Below are 14,471 nucleotides of genomic sequence, written 5' to 3'. Positions count from 1 at the left end.
CAACCCGGAGAGATCATCAGAGGGTGTGAGAGCTTCTTCATATGTCACTATCAATAAGGCTTTGAAAGAGACCACTAGCATAGCTCTTTGTCCTCACGCTGCTTCAGTATTAACAAAGGAAGACACCTCGTGATGCATGATGAAAAACTGATGTCCTAATTTCACTTACCTCTCTAGAAAATAAGAGGAGCACGGTCCATTCCCAAAACGTTGGCATTGGGCCTATCCACATGAGGGAACCTTCCGGAGCCTTTGCCCCTGAAGTGCATGCTCAGCAGGCTGCGGGCACAAGCTCTGCCCTTTCCCTCACTGTCCATACATCACCGTGAGGACACGACCTCCTCTCAGGGGAGTGCAACCATGAACAAGGAAGCAAGACCAATGTGTTGCAATTACAAGCCACTTTATTATGTTATTACAACAGCAGCTTTCCCGGGACTTGAACCAGCAAGCTTCAGGGTTATGACTCCATGTCCTTAGCCACTATGCTGCCTGCTGGCCATATCCCCCTATTAAAACGGGGTTTGGTTTGCATGGTACTCCAAACTCTCAGAACAATGAGATGAAAAGATGTATAACCTTAGAACAGATTCACCTAACAACTGACCCTTCAGTTCACCACAAAGCCACAAGTAATAATGAAGCAGCTCAGGTGAAAGACTGATGTCTGCCTGCTAGTATATAAAATCTCCATAAAAAAAATTGGATGTAAAAAAGATAACAGACAAGATCATTTTTAACTCTGCTTCATTCCACACAATAACACGGGTTCAACATTTTAGTCCAGTGTGACAGCAAGTCAGTCGCTGCTCCTAGCTGCCTTCACCCTACGCAGATCAAGAGGGTTGGTCTGGTCTGACCTACCGTGTCAAAATCACTCATCTCAATACAAAATCCTGTACAAATGCTGTATAAACAAAAAGGTCACAACAACAGTATATTAAAAATATATATTAGGTTAATTTTAGTAACAGCAGCCAGGGAGACTTATTTTAGCATCACCCAGAGGCCCTAAGTGATTTTGAACCAGCCTGTGTAACTAACTAGTATCTAGTACTGAAAATAACCCATGTAAACCAAACCCAAGTTAAAATATCTAGTGTTCAGCTGATTAATAAACATTCTGATATGGTAGACTGTATGCATAATCACTATGTATAATTAAGCTTCAATGCATCATAAATATCAAAACATTTACATTTTCTTGGTTATACATGATGCCATTACATGAGAATTTAAAAATATGGTCTGAAAAGCAATATATATATATCCAAAGAACGGTGGCACTTAGCCATTATTCATAGGCATACAGATGTATAGTGTCCAGTTCTGCCAAAACCAATTCACACTTACACTCATTTCTGCTTGACACTCACTCATGGCGTTTGATGGGAGCCAACAGACAACCAGATAGAAAGCCTTTCAGAAGTAGAAGTTAAACTATTTGAAGCCCCACCTTGTAGCAGGGGAGATATTCCTTTTTCTTCAAACAAAAATGAAAGTTTATTGCATTTTAATTACATGAAAGTAAAAAAGCAGGCATTTAATGCAATTAAATTTCTGCAGGTATTCTTTGTGTAGTAGTAGGGACATCTAACCCGTTGAAAAGGACACAAGCACAAGGAGCTTGTATGAAAGACAGGAGGCACGCTGGTCTGTGAAATCCCAAATGTTTAATCAGAAAGGGACATTGCACACAGACGCTCGACGCGAGACTGGCTGGGAAAGGGGTCATGTCTCCGTCTGATACTAACACAAACTCTCTGCTGGGGGTTTCGGGTCTGTCACGAGAACAGGCACGTTGGCTTCCGCTTTTGGTTTCTGAGAGTTGACAGAATTGCACTTAGCTTTAAAAGTTCTGTTAAAACAGAGTTTCTTAGGGAAGGCAGGTAAGGCCCTGTCTTTCTTGTCCTTTCGCGCCTGCTTGCCCTTCTTGCCGTCCTCCTGTATGGCGCCTGACGCCGACTCGGCCCGGTCCCGCTTGCCGTGCATCTCCTGTAATGTCCCTGTGTGTTCTGAGCTCTCAGCCTCTATGTCTCCCCCCTCTGCACAGGTGACCGGTTTCTCCTGTCTGGTGTCTGTGGCCGAGCTCATGCAGCAGGGCCCTGCATGGTGATGGCCCACCTCCTCACCGTGGGCCTCGGGGGAGTCATTGGGTAGAGCAACCACTGGCTGCTGCTGGACCTGCTCCTGGCCCGCGGGGGTGCAGTAATTTCGGAGGGGGCAGCTGTGGGGGCACAGTCTGTTGGTCCGGTAGTGTGGGGGGGCATGGTGTACATGGTGTGTGCGACACTCTGCCAATTTGTATGTGGCCTCCAGGGCGGAGAGTGCAGACTGACCCTTCGGGGCACTAGTGTGACGTGGGGTGCACTGCATGCAGACACCTTCCCCAGTCTGGGGGCAGGGATGGGGGGTCCATTGCACGCCTACACACTGGTGGGCATCCCCACAGCTGCAGTTCCTGTGGGGGGTATACTGATCCCCCTGGGTCAGCTCAGCAGTTGTCCCCACTACATTCTCCGAGCCCCCAGTACTACCAGGCTCCTCTTTGCTTTGGAAATGCGTATGGATGCAGGAACTTCGGGGGGGTGCTCCGTTGCAAAGCCGTGAGCAGACGTTCGTGTACTCAGCCCCACCCTTCTCGCCACCCCCCACGTTGGAGGCCAGTGGTTCAAGCTCGTAATGCTCATGTGCCACGTCCCCCCCTCGGCTGTCAAGTTGGTACTTACCGCCATGGCATAGCTTGCCCTGGCCCCAAACTCCGGGAGCCGCCACCGACTGGTCAGAGAAAGCGTGGCACCGGAGCTTCTTAGGGAGGGGAATCTGGCCACACGCACCCTGGGGTCCAAGGCACCTGCACAAGCACTGGAAGAAGAAGGTGGCAAAGGCCCAGCTGATGCACATGATCAGCATCATGAAGGTGCCCAGCTGAGTGTAGGCCAGCACCGTGGACGGCATCATCATGGCACCCGCCACAAATGTGGTGAGGGCCGCCATTGCAATGGCTGAGCCCATCCTGCTCAAGGAAAACACCACCTTCCCCTCTCTGTCTGACTCAGGTGAAAGGCGGTAGGCCACGCCATAGTGAACAGCAAAGTCGACGGAGAGGCCCACGGCCACAGAGATGGTAACAGACTCTAACACGTTTAGCTCCCACCCAAGGAGCACCAAGGACCCCACTGTCACAAAGATGGTTCCGGCTATGGATATGATGGCATAGAGGCTTATTACAATGTTCCAGGTGGTGAGGAGCATCACGCTGAAGGCGACAACCACTGACAGAGCCATGGCGATGAGAGTGCCATCTGACAGGCTGTCCTGCAAGTCGTAAAACTCCAGGTTGCTGACGAACCACCCATAGCTGAGACCCACAGGGGCTGTCTTGAGCTCCTCCTTTATCCAGGAGTCCACTTCGAGGTAAAACTGGTGCATCTTCTCATAGGCCAGTGTGAAGAGGTAGTTGCTCTGGAACTCCAGAACAACAGCCCTAATGGTGTCATTGATGTCAAACCTTGGACCTGGCGTCTTGCTGTCCAAGTGGTAAATGGTACTTCGGTCCAGCTCCATGATGGCTCTTTTAATACACAGCTCAAACACATCCTGCTTGTAGGGGAAGGTTGACTGGCTGCAGCAGGGGTAAACCGGGGCTTCATCACAGTCCTGGTTCTCCATCCATTGCTTGAAGGTCTCCATGAAGCAACTGGTGAAGTCCTGCTTGTCTGACTGGTGGATGAAACTCTGGTTTCTCAGTTTCTGGCAGAAGTTCAAGATCCACATCTGAGAGGTTGGGCTGGCTATGTTGAAGGTGCTATCCAGTGTCAGTTTCCCTTTGTTTTTGGGGTTAAGAGGATCACCGTTGTCAACTGGTGTAACCCCCCATATGATAATGACTGGCATGTGAAGTTCCTCTCCATGGTGGACGCGCTCGAACATGAAGAGTTTCTTGTACTCTGCGTCATAGCGCTCGAATGGGTGAGAAGACCTGAAGACCTGGAACTCCGATAGCTCCAGGGAAGGGAGCTTCATTTTGGGGTGAACACACACAACATAAGCACCACCTATGGTGAGGCCAAAGAACAGAAGTAGCCAGGCATACCGGAATTTTATCACAAGGCAGGGCAGGATCTTCTCAAAAAATATCCTTGAGATTTTTGAGATGGTAAACAGACACTTGTCCATTTTCTGACACATAAATGTCCATATGTTTTTGGTATCATAGGCCCTCTGCTGTGGACCCCTGAAGCAGGTGAAAATGTTGAGAAGGTAGCGCTCATGCAGGACGACCACAGCTGGGAGCCAAGTGACCATCAGGACATAGTTGACGAGTATGGCAGTGCCCGCATAGACACCGAAGCAGCGGATTGCCGTGATGTTACTGACGTAGTTGGCGTAGAAGGCAGCGGCGGTGGTGAAGCTGGTCACAAACATGGAGAGGGCAGCGTGCTGGAGGGTGACACCCACAGTCTGAGAGAGCTCCCAGTTTGGTTTGTCACCCTTTGTGTAGTTCCACACGTCGCACAGCACAAACGCGTCATCTGCGCCAATGCCCACTAGGATGATGAGAGCAGTCAGGTTCATGAAGGGGAAAAACTCGAAATTGAAGACGACTCTGTACAGGAAGTAGGACACGATCAACGAGCTGATGATGGCGAACATCGTCATCAGCGTGATGAATATGGACTTGGTGTAGACACACATTACGACAAGCACAATCACTATGGCGATGGCGGGATACACAGTATCCGTTAGTAGATAGTCCTGGAATAAGTTATGCTTGATCCCAAACTCGATGCCTGTGATAGTTGTGATGCCATCTGAGGAGTTCCACTTCTCAAAGTTGTCCAGGTAGATGTCCATCATGGTCTCCCCTTTCTCTGTCGGGGAAAAGAGCATGCTGTACTTCAAGGCGGGAGCAGGGTGCTCTGAGGCCTTCGGACTCAGGAAGTCTTTGTCCACCAGGAAATGCAGAATCTGGTAGACAGCATTGTACTTGGTACACTTGCGGGGGATGTTGGCGCACTTGAGCTGGTCCTTCCTGCGCGTGGCCATGTCCCAGCACTCGGGCCCCAGGGTGCCGTTGTGGTAGTACTTGGTGCAGGAGCGCAGGATTTTCAGTGTGTGAGAAACATCGCGTTCCGTGATCTTCTGACAGGATGACCTGTTGTTCAGTAGGGCAATGTAGTTTCCCAGGGTCCAGCTGGGGCAGCAGGACACGTCAGAGGTTCGCTGGCAAAGGTTCCAATACTGGGGGTGTGACCGAACCTGTAGAAGACAGATATGGATATGGTGTCAACATGGGCAGACTTGTGTGTTAATTACTGCTGCATAATTAATGCCTTTCTATTCAGACAATTATTTTATTTAGACAGTGCTGTGTGAAGGTAAGCTAACTCTCAACGACAACTCAACTATCGTTTTTCCATTGCTGATAAATGCTAACTTTGACTTCAATTCTGACACTGGGAGAGCAGCTGAGACTTTACTCCAGAGCAGAGTCCTGCACGGGTCCACTTTTGGAGACCTGCACCCGCACAGTACAGCACCACACCCGCCCGTGCACCCGTGATTATTTCAAAGTTAAATCCGCACCCGCCCAGGCCTGTTAACATTCCGCCCGTTACCCGCCTGTACCCGTGATAAATTACACACAATTATTTTTTCTATGCACCTCTCAACGTGACAAGCACTAGGCCAACATGAATTTTGAATTGAAAAGAAAAAGTCCGTTTAACACAAAATCAAATCAGATAGATCTAAGCTATTCATACTGTGACGAGCGTGAAAGAGAGAACACGACGACACGCTTCAGCAAGGATTCAGACGTGTATGTGAATGTTTGTCGAGGCGGTTATCTAATGGTGCGTTAGTTTTTCTCTCCGAACTCGGAAATTCCGAGTTGAGTGACATCACGTCCGACAATCTCCCGTTCCAGCTACCACATCTCGGAACAAACATGGATGCCTCCATCAACACGCTGCTGTGTGTTGTTGCTTTATATTTTAGCAGATTTGGAGTGAGATTATTTTTTCCGAGAGACAAAAACAAGAAACACGAACTAGTCAAACCACATTAAAAGCTTTATAAAATATTTTAGCACATTCATAGCAATATTCTTTTTTCGAGAGGCAAACAAACTACAAACAAACCAAAGACACTAACTAATTTACGGTCATGATATGGTATTCTCTAAGTTGAACACGTGCAGTTACATTTATAACTATTAATAGATTTAACAAAATAAACATTTTTAAAGATTTATAAAATAGAATTACTGTTGAGTGTGTAAGCCGCCATGTTGAAATTACATCACAGGGGCAACACGGACAACAAAATCTTGTACGACATCAACGTCATAAAAGAGGCGTGTTTCCGCCGGGAAGTGACGTTTTTCGTGACGTTTCATGACATTTTCATCCGAGTTCCGACTTGGAGAGAAATAATCGAAAGCACCATAAGGTACCCCCGACATACTGAACATACTGTGATGATGACAATTTGTACATGATAGTCTAATATATAGATATTTTCGCTTATATGTTATTTTTGCAGGCTACAATACTGTTTTGATTGACCTGCTACTCGCCCGTGTGTAATGAATAACCCGCCCGTAAAATTCCAGAACATTAAAATCCGCCCGTTTCAGCAACTATCTGCGGGTACCTGACCCGGTGCAGGACTCTGGGCCAGAGGGTTACTTTCTCCTTTCTCTACACGCCTTCAATGCTATGTAAATTTAACATGTCCACCTATGACGCTGTTCTTAATGTATATAAAACGTTGTGTGCTGCTCCCCTAGAGCTGGGGGTGTGACTGGTCCACGTGTCACAGTTACAGCTAGAGGGAGTGAGAGCCGTACATACCCGCACGTTGTCAACGTTGCACATGGATTTGATGGCTTGGATGTTCCACAGGTTCTTTCCCTCTGCAGACGCAAACACCAACCTGGAGTAGCGGTCGCCTGCGGACACAGAACAGGTATCAGCACTGCGGTAAGCCTTCAGGCCCAAGACCCCCAGGGTTCTCACCTGGTACATCGCAGAACAAGCCATCCCGACCAAAGTCCCACTCTGCCTGCCTTTTCTTCCGTTCAAAGTGGTCCTCCGCCCTTCTATCTTCTTGGTGACTGACAGCACAGGGAGACAGAAAAGTGACACTGCACTGAAAGCATGGAGGGGCAGAGTGCATGGCATCTGCAAGCACTTCTATACACTACACTCATACCTCTGCCCCTTTAATGAAGGGGATTTTTTTTTTTTAAAATCAGTAATCTAAAGAGAAACAGGAAAGAGGTCTTGGCTAACAGGCCACAGGGTCAACAGAAGTTGGGTAAACTGGCCCACTAACGAGGAATTTCTGCTTAATAAAAGGGCTGACAGGAGAGATGGAATGGCGGGATCCAGATGCAGACATCTGATGAAAGGTTTGGCCAAGGGAGATTTTCGAGGCATGGCTTTAATTACGGGAATCAGCCTTGGAAATGATCAGGGATCAGTAATGGAGATAAGTAACGGGAAACAGGCCACAGAACTTCAAGGAGGGGAAGAAAACATCAGCCATTAGGGACCATTTTGGAGAAAATTAATATTTAGTGCTTACACCAAAAAGCAGGGTGTGTCCTGAAAATGTAAGTACACATGATCTGCAGCAAAAAGAATGTGTATACATGTGAAGTGCGTAACACACTCCATTTAAGCTGAGCTGTCTGAAAGGGTACTTCCTATGCCATCTCCATAGGTACCTTTTGGCCTGCTCATCTGCGTATTTGAATGGGTAGTTTGCCAGTGTTGCCTTATATCCGGTGTTCTTCACCATGTTGTTCCATGTGACTAGCCGCTGGCCAATCGCAGTACCTCGCGGTTCGAACCCCTAAACCAAGAAGGAGACACAAGAGGAAATACCATGAAACTAGTGAACCTGAATGAAGGACTGAAGAGATATGAGAGAAACGCAGACACATGCACATCAATGCAAAGTGAACTCAGCGGAGAGCTCCATCAATCAGAAGCTATCGCATCTGCTAGCAATTCCATACAGCCCTTTGGCGACCTCTTCCCTCTGCCCGTCTTCTCTGGAAGTTTAAGGAGAGCTTGACGTTCTCCATCCCTGCTTCAGGGCCTCCCTAAAAGGTCAGGTGCTCCGAAAGCTGGGAAACCGCAATTGCGAACAGCTGCAAGTCCACATTACTGGGTCAAGCGAGAGCATGGACGGGGTTTGGGGAGTTAGTGTAGGTCTCGCTAGGTGTCTAATCATGACGCTCACTCACCAGAAGTGGATCAGAGAAGTCAGGGAGGTCTGGCACGAGAATCCCAACCAAGGCACACACCACAATAAGGACCGTACACACCCCCAGCACAACCACCGGCCAGTCAGCAATCAGGGCCGCATAGCTGTGAAGAGAAAGTACCAGGTTGTCAGTACCAGGAACCCCGGAAGCCCAAACAACATAGCAGGCAAAGCCCTGAAATGCTGTTGGTTTATAGGCACTAAGACATGGGATTCCTATGGGCTCTGTCATCACTGAGGGGAACCTGTGGTCCTTCACTTTAGAACCAGAAATGGGCGGCAAAAGGGGGACAGATACAAAGAAAATCTTGCAGGTCAAAATTCAGATTACTCACTGCTGAGGAATGATACCCCAGCAAGGTCTGGATAAGACAGAGACATTTCACAACATTGGAAACAGACATCTTGGCAGGAATTACCTTCTGGGGAATCGGAGTGCTCTGGCAGGGCTGCAAAACAAAGACACAAATCAGGTATGAATGAGAGCCGAACAAAAGTGAAGACCACTCATAGACCGCCTGATGTCCCTCTCTAACAAGGAAGGCCAGTCTTTTCCTAATTGTGTTCAGCAATCGTTTTGATGTTCATATCCTGTCACCGCCACCACCACCGCAAAAAAAAAATTGAAAAGGGAGGATTTCTTTTACACGTTTTACAGTTATCTTGCAATAAACACGGATGAAGGATGATGAAACATCTGAGTGGGCTTCATGCTTGAATCAGCTATCTGGAACATGCTCAGCATTACAAAACACACCCCGGCTCATGGTCAGCTTTTAGCTGCTGTTCCCATCATTTGTCTAGGGGCCCTGTCAGCTCTCCACAAGAGTCTCAGGAAGCCTTGGGACCAAAGAATGCAGATAGGAGACCATCAGATACAGCCCCCAGATGAAAACAGATTCTGCAACCTTGTAACCTTCTGCTAGAACCTTGTAACCTTCAAACAAACCATATATTCCATATATTACATTTGATTATCTTCAATGTATGAGTTATCTCTGTTGGGAAAGACTAATATTTGAACAGAAGCCGTCAAGCTCAAACAGCAAATTTTGGCTAATTGCTGCTCCCTCCATATCTCAACAATTTCTGACAACACGAGAAACAAAAGAAAAGCTTCCTTGAAGAGCCAGCCTTTACTGAGTTTAGCAAGCTCTAATATCCACCCTAAAGGGGCTGGCAGTAAGGCTTGGTGCTATCAGGAATCACGTAATCATCATCGGGTAATGTTAAGAAGATCTGAAGGGAGACAACCAGGAGGCCAAAAGGTGGGAGTGTTTTCCCTTCTCCTCTTTAAAAGGGAATCCTTGGAATGCTGTAATTAAAGGTTGCTATGGTGCTGAGAGCCACAGATGAACAAAAGCATTTGGCAGGAATTTTTCACCACAGGCAAACTTCTGGGAAGGCCGTAAATCCACTTAAAGCTGCCGGACACGTTAACACGGCAAGCAGATGTCACGGGCTGAGGGCTTTGAAAGATCTGCATATTCAAAAAGGTGAGGCTCATTAAGGAGCCACTAACTGTCTTCCCCTGACTGCAAGAACACACAACGGTAAATTACCCCACGTTCAAAAGAACGACAGGCGCAACTGGTGATTAACCTTTGGGGAAAGAACAGCTGACCCATGACGGCACACTTCAACTGTAACTGGCTTTGCTAAGAGGAACAGAGGACATCTGAACTCCAACAGACGGCATGAAATGTCAAACTGGACTATCACAAAACTTCCTGTTAAATTAAACAAAGTATGAGCACATACATAGATAAGGAATTCCATACTAGACACAGTATGTCTGTAATTTCTAGGAACTTGTGACGTGGTTCAAAGCAAAACAATGAGAAAATGGACAAATCTGAAGTGTGGGATGTCTATCCACCCACACGCTGTTGGCAACACAGCCATCGTCTGTTGGAATATTATTTTATTTACTCAAAAAAATTATGAATTAACCCGCTGATCCCTTGTTAAGTAAACACTGAGTAAATGTAGACAGCGCCCCCTTTGTGTGGTGAAGGGGCAAGGCCAGTGGGTCAAAGGTCACAATTTTTTTTGGGGGGGGAGAGACTGCTAACAGACAAGCAGCTATTTGCAGTGTCGATTTTCAAGATGGAATAAGGCTGATACAGTCACTGGGTCTGTTTAGTGGCCCACAGCTGAACTGGACAGCGACGCTGGCAGGACCATGAAGCACAGTCGTGCTTCCTCCAAACATCTGCTTGATGGGACAAACCCAGCAGCACAGCAGAACTCAGTGCTTCACTGCAGAAAAGAAAATGATTCCTCTTAAATGCTGCTACTGCTTCCTAATGTTTGTAACAGTAGTTAAACTGATGAGCACGTGAGGGTATACAGATGGCTATGTCCTCCAGCGCGATGCGTCTCGAGGTCACGCCTGCCATCTCCGCATTCCAAGGCTTGATAGATGGAGCTGTTCGAATGGCAGCAGAATGCTTGTGCGACGGCCGAGTTACAAGCTGTCCGTGAGATGTCTTCATCAGCCTGAAGCCACCAGCCAGAGCGTTAAACTGCTGGTTGATCTTTAAATTGGGGCCAGTGACTGACTTCAGATCAATGAAGATGCATTGGCTTTAGCATAGAGTGGGTCATAATCAACATCATAATTAAAGGACCTCAACTGAGCACAATTCTAGATGATTTGGTCTTTATGAATCAATATAGCTGCCATGTCTTGGGATTTCCAGCTAGATTTGAAACATTTCTTTAGGAACTGACTACTTTTTGGCAGATCTGTTCTCTGATGTTCTGAGACTGCTCTGTAGAGCGTGCACCTTCGAACCCTACTGATTAGCTGGGCTGGTTGGTACCAACCTGGCACATGGTCATCACTGAAAGAGAACCACAGACTACACTCCAATAAATATCCCCAACGCTGGTGTTGTGGCACCAGATCGTGAAGGATTCACTCTGTGGGTGAACGGAGGCTGCTGGGTCACCGACAGGAGGACCAAATTACTCAATGCTCACAAACCACAGTCAGAGCAGGGATGCCAAGTATCCACCATACGGGGACACAGAGACACTTCATCCACACACAGAGCGGAACCAACGGCAGGCAGCAACGAGATCCTCGGAGATTCCTCAGAGGTCACACCAGAACCCCTCTGCTACAAGAGGAGCTCCTCTGTTACAGGCCGGAGCCTATCCCGGAAGCAATGGGCACGAGGCAGGGAACAACCCCGGATGGGGGGCCAGCCCATCGCATGCTCATCTGTTCTGCTTCACCAATTTTTCAACAAAACTTCTCGCACACAGTTACAGAGGCTGTCCCTCTGTCCCCAAGTTCTAAAATGCACTCGGTGCTATAAATGGAAATAGTGTGTTAACAACACCATTCTGCCAACCACAGCCAGCAGCACTGAGCTTGGCCAGAAGCACACTCCGCTTGTAGGCTGGGGTGGCCATAACGCAACCTGCAGAAAGAGACAGAAGCAGGAAACTACGTCGCAGGTGACGCATGTCCAGCCCCAGTATCCTACAGGGTATGAGGCAGACAATGGGGCAACACTGAACAATGAGGAAAACAGCTGTGCGTTAGAATGTCAGGGAAAGGTTTCTGCTGAGTGAGAGGATATGCAGGTGCTGCTTTTTACGATGTCGGGGAATTAGACAGGGCGTGGTACTCCTCTAACGTCATAAAGACAGAGGCCCTTTCACATCTCCTAACGTGTGGACAGCACAGCTCAAAACTCACCTGGGCCAGACCAAGTAGGCTTTAAATGAGGTGGATTAGCGTTTCACATAAAACACCATGGAAGAACAAACAAAACATTACTTACAAGTAAGTACATTACTAAATGATGCTATTCTGTACTTAGAAGGCTTTTAAAACTGTATGTTTCAGATGGATGTGAATGAATAACTTTAAATGACTGATCCACATGCAGATAATCCTCCGCTGCTTTATCCTGGCCTCCCTCTAGTTGTCATTACTGAAGCTCGTCCTATCAGACCATGTTCTCCTGAACTGAAAACCTCCTCAGTTCACAGGTCTATATGGGCCATTTGAACTTTCACCCATCCATTCAACCATCTCATCTGCGTATGTCCCCTTCACCTCCTGACCCCTACGTTCCACTCCACTCCAAGACTAGGCAGCTCTGCCCCATGTCTGGTATACGAATATCATTCTACATCGTGGGAGAGAGACCTCAGAAGCTTCCAGGTCTGCTGTGCTTCTCACACCACGGCTCATTGCCAAACACTGCACAAAGTAACGACTCTGTGGGAATAACACAGCATCTGACATGCAGAAGAAGGGGCACAGCTCACTTCATTTTCCACTTAAAGGCCTGACACATCACCCCAATGCAAAACGCGTGACAAAATTGCAACAGAAAATTCAAATGGAAAAATTTGGTTTTGTGAAGGGTGAACAGTCACATTCCTCATAAATGCTGTAGTATTAATATCAGGAAATTCTGAAGGGCAAATAATTTTTTTTTTACCAAGCCTTAAATGAAAAAGCAAAGTTATATTGTTAACCTACAGTTTTACAGACTCCTTCAAGAGAAACTCATGAACAGCTGTCAAGTCAACAGCCATTAATCACAATTCTCTATATATAGGTTGGATGATGGACGGACGTACTCCAAGGACCTTAGCATAATAAGAAACAGAACCTTTCTGTTCCCTAATGATGCCCAAGTAACCAATAAACCAAAAGCTAATTTGTGGTTGTGACGTGTCCTTAAGTACAGCCTTCATTTTTGAGGAAGACCTCCTTTGATCTACAGTAGGTGTTTCCATGAGCTCTAAAGGCTGCATCATGAACTGAGAGCCATGATCATCACAGCACAGCATCTCTATCTTCAGCACCTTAAAACCACTTGCGAATAACCAGCTGTTTCAGTCTAGCTGAGTGGGGGCACTTTTGAAGATTTAATAAAACCTCAAAATATTTTGTGGATCTGCAAGTCACAGGAGCATGAATTACAACACACACACAAAGGGAGCCAACTCCAAGTCTAGAACTATCAACATACAGGACTTCTGGAGCACACCTTATTGTGCTTTTACACCATTGATAGTTCTGTCTTTGGTGAGTTCTGCAAGGGGTTATTTCAACTAACAGTCAAAGTAGAAGTCCAAAAGGTGCTTTCACACCACAGGAACCTTTTTCAAGAACCAGAATCTTTTTCTGTCACATTCACACAGCAGGAACTCGGCCGATTTAATTTTATTAGAGGCAGTTCTGGAACTCTTTTTTAGTACCAACTACAGACTAAGTACTTTTTTTCTGAGGAACTACTGTAGCGGCACTTACAGCGATAGCTTGCTGACTGGTTGACCACAAGCACAGCCACTAACTTGGAAGTTAGGAGAAAATGTGGAGAAGAGATATAATTAGCGCAGCAAAACTAGTTGGATTTTTTTTGTACTTAAGCTACATTTAATGAATACATTTTTTTAGCTTGCCTCTCCTCATTTCTGCATCAAAAAATTCAATCGATATCCCTAATATCGCTGGTGCTGGAACTTGTCAGTACATATTCGCGGAATGCGTTACACTATTTTTCCATTATGTGAAATCGAAAAATCGATCTGCTGGGCAGATTTCAAAATGAAATATAAAAATATCACGGGTCATATGAATAAAATATAAACAAAAGGCTATGTCCTGTTTTGATCGCGATCACTCCCCCTCAGTAACTAATAAATAACTTAAAACAACTTGTTCATTGTTTTCGGGTGGTGGTGTACTTTCAAATTACGTATGTCAAGCTTTTTATGTCTCCTGCTTATTTAGCATAAAGGTCCCAGTTCTGTTGTACAATGTGAAAGCGACATATAAAAGTGGTCAGCAGCTTCAAAAGTCCACAGTCGAAGCCCAGGAACTTGGAACCAGGGACCAGGTTCCAGAACTTCAGTGTGAAAAGCACCTAAAACCACACAGCTAACAGACCAGTGCAATCCAAACTTTACAGGGTCAAACATCAAAGCTGGGCTGTTGAGGATTTAGCTGATTCTTACATTATCCGAATTGGAAGTTGCAATCTGCAATACAGATATTAAGGTGGGTCAGGATTTCTCTTGCTAATTTCATATCATTCATCTATAAGACAACATGCTATACCATGTGGGTCCAACAAAACTGAGCAAATTATGTACTGACAGCTGCAATTATCTGTAAATCACCATTTAAATAACTGTGCCCAGGAATTCCA

General features: G+C 46.4%; 1 protein-coding gene across 6 annotated transcripts in view; it reads right to left on the bottom strand.

Annotated features, from left to right (window-relative positions):
• Window positions 1-386: 386 nt before the first annotated feature.
• Window positions 387-14,471, bottom strand: part of disp1 (dispatched homolog 1 (Drosophila)) — a 55,725-nt gene continuing 41,640 nt past the window's right edge. For all 6 annotated transcript variants that reach the window (XM_023799845.2, XM_023799837.1, XM_023799870.2 and 3 more), the window contains 6 exons: window positions 8,703-8,732; window positions 8,264-8,387; window positions 7,739-7,866; window positions 7,026-7,123; window positions 6,861-6,958; window positions 387-5,262 (listed from right to left, as the gene is read on the bottom strand). In XM_023799845.2, the coding sequence (XP_023655613.1) occupies window positions 1,750-5,262; window positions 6,861-6,958; window positions 7,026-7,123; window positions 7,739-7,866; window positions 8,264-8,387; window positions 8,703-8,732 (3,991 nt within the window). In that variant the 3' untranslated portion in view covers window positions 387-1,749. The remainder of the gene's footprint in view (window positions 5,263-6,860; window positions 6,959-7,025; window positions 7,124-7,738; window positions 7,867-8,263; window positions 8,388-8,702; window positions 8,733-14,471) is intronic.

This window comes from Paramormyrops kingsleyae, chromosome 19 (genome assembly GCF_048594095.1).
Source record: "Paramormyrops kingsleyae isolate MSU_618 chromosome 19, PKINGS_0.4, whole genome shotgun sequence".
In the NCBI taxonomy this organism is placed as follows: Eukaryota; Metazoa; Chordata; class Actinopteri; order Osteoglossiformes; family Mormyridae; genus Paramormyrops; species Paramormyrops kingsleyae.
The sequence above is the reverse complement of the archived record's forward strand: the minus strand, read 5'-3'. Positions and strand labels throughout refer to the sequence as shown.